Source organism: Eimeria mitis, genomic scaffold, assembly GCF_000499745.2.
Source record: "Eimeria mitis Houghton genomic scaffold, Emh_scaff1019, whole genome shotgun sequence".
NCBI lineage: Eukaryota > Apicomplexa > Conoidasida > Eucoccidiorida > Eimeriidae > Eimeria > Eimeria mitis.
The window spans coordinates 7,422-13,176 of NW_013567118.1; the positions used below are offsets into that span (position 1 = coordinate 7,422).

Below are 5,755 nucleotides of genomic sequence, written 5' to 3' on the forward strand. Positions count from 1 at the left end.
CTAACACTGTGCTCAAGCCCTCAGGCGAAACCCAACCCCCTAAACACTAAGCCACAAGCGTGAAGCCAAACCCTATATCCTGCATCATATAAATACGCAAGCATTAAAGACAACCAGTTTGCACGTAACGGCAAGAAGGGCCTTGGTGCCCCTAAACAAAAGCATGATGAAGCCCTCCCTGTACGTACACCCAAAATATGCATGTGGCGATCCGCTTCCGTGCATGCAGCGCGCAACACAACGCAGTGTCCAGTTGTGTGCAAATGCCTGTTAGCTGCCTGCTAGAAGAAAGGGGCGTGCTTCACATGCATCCCGAGTGTACACGCACCCACCCACTGCAGGGCGAATGAAGTGAACATACACCTGACAAGTGAACATACACCTGGCGGAGACGTCTACTTCGTGTTCGCATTCCTCCCAAATGGATTTACACACATCAGCGCCTCCAGAACTACACACAACGCCGGGCGCGCAGCCCTACGCAGCACTGGAAATGGATGCAAGAGCAGCTGCAGCAGCCGCAGCAACAGCAGCAACGGCTGTTGCTGCGACGGAATGATATTTGCTGTTGCCTGAGGGTACAGTCCAAATCCGATCAATTCCTGAGGGGCCCCTGCGAGGACCGCCGCTGCTGCGTGCACATTTCAGAGAAAAGGGGCCTCTCTGGGGGGCCCCTGGGGGCCCCCTTGCAAGGAAACCCCAAACGCATCCCACAGGGGCCCCATCATCTAGGGGGTCCTAGTCAGGGGTGGCCTCCTCCCCACGGAAAACTTTTTGGGGCCCCTCAAGGCCTCACAGAATTCACCTGTATATCCACCGTTACAGCAGGGGCCCCCATGGGTTCTTGGGGGCCCCCTGCTGTCTGTAATACTGGGTCTGGGGGCCCCTGCTAGAATTAGGCCGCACGGGGGCTCCCCCCCCCACTGGGGTAGCGAAAGGGGCCACACATTGGACAAGATGCCTTCAGTCGATCAAACAGCCAAACGTCAAGACAGACAGCTGAACACAAAACACAAACCCTAAACCCTAAACCCTAAACCCTAATCCCAAGCATATTCAAACCCTACACTCCAAACCCTAAACCCTGATCCGANACCCTAAACCCTAAACCCTAATCCCAAGCATATTCAAACCCTACACTCCAAACCCTAAACCCTGATCCGACCCCTTTTCATACACAAGGCTGCAAAAGCGTTACAAAACAGCAGAAACAGCAACAACGGCAGCAACAGCAACAGCAGCACCACCAAGCAGCGTCAGCAGTAACACCAGCTGCTGCTCGCTTCAGCCTCTCCAGCCTACAGGGCCTCTCTAAGAAATCATATCTCTCTGGGGGCCCCTGCAGCAGCCCCAAACCGCCCCCTTAAGCGTGTGAATGTCCCCCTATAGTGTTTCACAAGCCCTCGCCCCCGTGCCGCCTGGGGCCCCTACTAGCCCCCTAAACGGCCACTAGGGGCCCCCGAAAGGAGAGAAAGGGGGGCCCCCAAGGGGCCCCCAAGGGTTCGTGAGGTGAAAGCTCACCGTGAAACTTGTGGCCGCAAGCAGTGACAACCCGAAGAAGTTCCCCAGGCTTCATGTCATCGAAGCAGAATATGCAAGCCTTCAAGCACAGACAGACATAAACCCTAAACCCTAAACCCTAAACCCTAATGTACTAAGCATAACAATACAGCCTGACCCCTCATACATAAGAGAACACGTCAAACAGCCAAGCACGTTGGTGCTGCTGCTTAGCTGCATCAGCAGCAGCATCAAGCGAAAATGCAACAGCAACAGAAGCAGCAAGCAACACCACCACTGNCGTACCTCTACTTCTTTAGAGTGTACAGATGATGGCGTAGTCTGTCCTTCTGGGCGAGCGAGGGTGGTGGTGTGCTGCTGCTGAGGGCCACCCAGTGTCTTGCTGTTGCTGCTGCTGCCCTGCAGCAGCAAGTGCGTGCAGCTGAGGACGCGGATGTGGTGTAGAAGACTCGCCGGCAAGAGGTTGACAGCTTTCAAGAGAGAGAGAAAGAGAAAGGAAGCAACGAGACAAACAGCACAGCCAAGAGACAGCCCCATCAGCAGAGCCTGACCCTCTGGGGGCCCCTTCGCTAGGGGCCCCACTACAGCCGAAGGGGGGGCCCCCAGCAGCAGATCAAGACGATCAGTATACAGCCAACGAACCAGCATATAAGAAAAAGCAGAGAAGTACAACCTTCGTGAAGGAGAACGAAAAAACAAACACGGAGGAAACTGCAGGCATCGCTGCAGCAGCTGTACACTGTACCCCATCCACCGCGACGCCACAGATACAGCCCAAGACCCAAATGCAGCAGCAGAGGGGCCCCCAGCAGCCTCTCTCCCGGGGCCCTGCTCCTGAGAGTCACTGGTAGGCGACGGAAGAGGTGTGCTGCTGCTGCCGCCGTCGCCACTGCTGCTGCTGCTGTTGCTGCTGCTGCTGCTGTTGCTGCTGCCGCCGCTACTGTTGCTTCTGTTTATGCTGGCAGTGCTCGGTGCGCCGGCGGCGCTGGAATTGCCTGCTGCTGCTGCTGCTGCTGCACCACCAGCATCTGCAGCAGCATCTACAGCAGCAGCAGCNGCCCCCATCGTCCCCCAGGGGCCTTGGGGGCCCCCATGTGCCTCTTGTATGCTGAGGGGGGCCCCAAATATCTCTCCCTGTGCATGCAGCCACCGTGCGAGGTGTAGCGCCAGCGTCAGCAGGGGGATGTCAACGATGATGCGGCAATATACGCTGAGATGAAACGCTGCTCTAGACCCTCCGTTCCACAGGGGGCCCCTGTTTTCAGGGGTCCTCCAGGGGGAGGGGCCCCCCCCAAGCGGCAGGCAGAGGCCCCATAGGTCTACACCACCATAGGGCCCCTCGGCTGGGGCCCCAGGGATCCTGCTACTGCCGCTGCTACCGCTGCTGCTGCTGCTGCTGCTGCTGAAGGCCCCACATGTGAAGGATTCACACCACACAGGGAAGAGGCTGAAATGGTCTAGTATGGGTATAGCCGGGGGGGCCCCCCCAAGAGAAGCAAATTCTGCTGCTGCTGCCTGCGGCAGCACGAGTGCAGCATCAAGGAGATCTAGCAGCCAAAGACAAAGAGCTGTGAGAGAAATAAATGGGGTCCCTACACCTACAAACAAACAACAAAAAGGGTACAGCAGGCCGGGGGCCCCCACTGAACTCAAGTGAAACACCCACTCTGCGAGGCGCCCCACCACGGGGCACAGGTGCAGCAGCACCAGCAGCGGCAGCTGCAGCAACACACTCAAACGCCGACGCAGCTTTCCAGCTGCTGCTGCTATACACGCATAAGAAGACCTCCACGCCTCTTGGGGGGCCCCATGGGGGCCCCAAGGCGCCTCAGTTGTCTGCCCCTTCAGCGATGTAAGAAAGGAAAAACCCAAAGGAAATAAACCGCTGCGAACGCAGCCCCAGATACCGCTCCCTGTACGAGCCCCCACACCACCACTGTTGCTAGCACTCCTGCTGCTGCTGTTGTTGCTGCTGCTGTTGTTGCTGCTGCTGCCGTTGCTCCCGCTGCTGCGGAAAGACACAGGCGCACTCACCCCACCCGCAGCAGGGGCTGTCGGGTCGGCGCATTGTGGGGAAGCGTGTCGCTTCCGTATGGTGCTATTGCCACTGCTGTTTCCGTTTGTGCTGCTGCTGCTGCTGCTGCTGCTACTGCTGCTGCTGCTGCTGCTCCCGCTGCTATTGCTCAAGCTGCTGCTGCTCACGCTGCTGCTGTCGGGCCTCCGGGTATCTTGGCCCCCTCTGGGACTCTCCGAAGGCTGACTAATCATCGCAGCAGCTGCTGCTGCAAATAAAAAGTGAAACTGCTAGTCATTCAACCCACTGCTGCGGCAGCAGCAGATACACCTGAGACCAGTACAGTGATTGACTTCCAGAAAAGCAGCTGCTGCTGCTACTGCACTGGTTCAGGCTGATGCTGTAGAGTCTATTGATGAGGCACTAGCTGCCCTGGATGCTGTTACTGTTGCTGTTGCTGCTGCTGTTGCTGCCGCTGCTGCTGCGGTTGTTGTTGCTCCCTGCCGCTACTTATGCAAAGGCACTGAAACATCGCCAGGCACCCACTAGGGGTTTCATTAAATGGATTTAACTTGTAAAAGCCAAAGACAAGAGTGTATAAGGTTCAGAATTCACCGGAAACCGCTGCTGCTGTGGCGGCAGCAGCAGCAGCGGCAGCAGCAGCAGCAGGCCGGACGCTGGCTCAGCAGCAACGGCAGCCTGCCTTTCTCTGATGGGAGTTTTAGGGTTTTTGGCGTTAATTTTGTTTTAAATGAATGAAATTAAAAGGGAAAATAGAAGGACTTTGCGCATGTACAGCCAGAGAGGCGACAAGGCACGCCGTTGTAGCGGCGTCGCTCAGTGGACTACCCCGAGGCTAGGGTTGGTGTCTGTTGCTGAAAAAGAAATGAAATAATAAAACAGCAGAATAAAAGTATTTAGAAAATGTTCAATATACACTTGAAACGGCATACAGAGTCAATGTGCCAGGCGATAAGCCCCTGTGACCTCCTCAGTATTTACACATATCAGAGGACCGGCAAAGAAAAACACCAGCACGCTTCACCGCCTCACCAGCTTCTTGCACTTCAGCTTCTTCAGATAAAAACAACACAACTCTGTGGAAGGATCAACTGGAAACAGCTAACTTGCGGTGTACGTACACACCAGCTCTGCCTGGGAATAAAGATCTGCTTGGTGTTTACTAGCTGATCTGTTTTCATATAAACTCGTCATGTTTCTTACTTGCCCCCCACAGTATGAACTCAAATGAACTGCCAGGCTGGTGTATTTACCTCCTAAAAGGAACGCCTGATACAGAACAAGTGCTCTCAGTGTCCCTGTAGCGTGATCTCTCTGAGGTTGTTGGGCCTGAGCAGCCAGCCTGCACACAGGTAGAAATATACAAACCAGATGTTGAACAACCGTGTGTAGTTGTTTTCGCATGCATGAAACTGGGATTTGCACTCTTGCATGAGGGGTTCTAAAACGAGAGACCTTGATTTTGCCCGAGGACTTTGTGAACTGCAATAGAGTCAAAACCCTTAATGCAGGAGCTTTTAAAAAGCAGAAAACATCCTCTCCTGTCTCCAGGAGACCTCGGCAAAGCGACCCAATGGCCTCGGGATGGTCTAAGAGCTGGCGGCCTGAGATAAGCCACAACGCAACGCACCAGCAGGGATTCTCCACGGCACAAAAATGTTAGTTTTGCATGCAAGCAACTAGCTTATTAGAGTCCTGTATCATCTTTTCAAGAGTACAACCCGGTCCAGTTTGTACAGAAAGAGAGAAAAAAGTGCAGATAGAAGCCACATCAGAAGCATGACGCTGTCTGGCGTACTCGTGCCCCCTGATTTCCGTAGTTGCTCCTTCCTAACTACCGATACAAATGACACATCAGCTGAGCTGATGCCCCCACAGTAGCCAAACGACTCGATAAAGCATCAAATAACTGCCTGCTACTTACACTGTTTCACGGAAAAACTGCCGAAGTACCCGGTGAGTGGGGAGCTCGACGCGATCCGCGAGCAAAAAACTTTTGCCATTACCTGGACTGCAGGAAATCACCATTCAGAGCCATAGCCAATCCCCAACGCGCAGCTGCCGAAGACTTTTCAATACAACGATAATGAAAAAATTGTTCGGTGGTTTTGCTGGCTCACGCCGTTCACGCGTTTCTATTGCAGCTCCAACGTGGCTGCTGTTGAACACTCCTGTTGCCCGACCGCTCAAGCAATGTGT

General features: G+C 54.7%; 1 protein-coding gene across 1 annotated transcript; it reads right to left on the reverse strand.

Annotated features, from left to right (window-relative positions):
• Nucleotides 1–895: 895 nt before the first annotated feature.
• EMH_0027670 (zinc finger (C3HC4 RING finger) protein, putative) lies at nucleotides 896–3,789 on the reverse strand (the record flags this gene model as incomplete). Its single annotated transcript, XM_013494059.1, is given in 4 exon segments — nucleotides 896–999; nucleotides 1,522–1,600; nucleotides 1,807–2,575; nucleotides 2,579–3,789. Coding segments are annotated over 4 exon segments (2,163 nt in total).
• Between the last annotated feature and the right edge of the window lie 1,966 nt (nucleotides 3,790–5,755).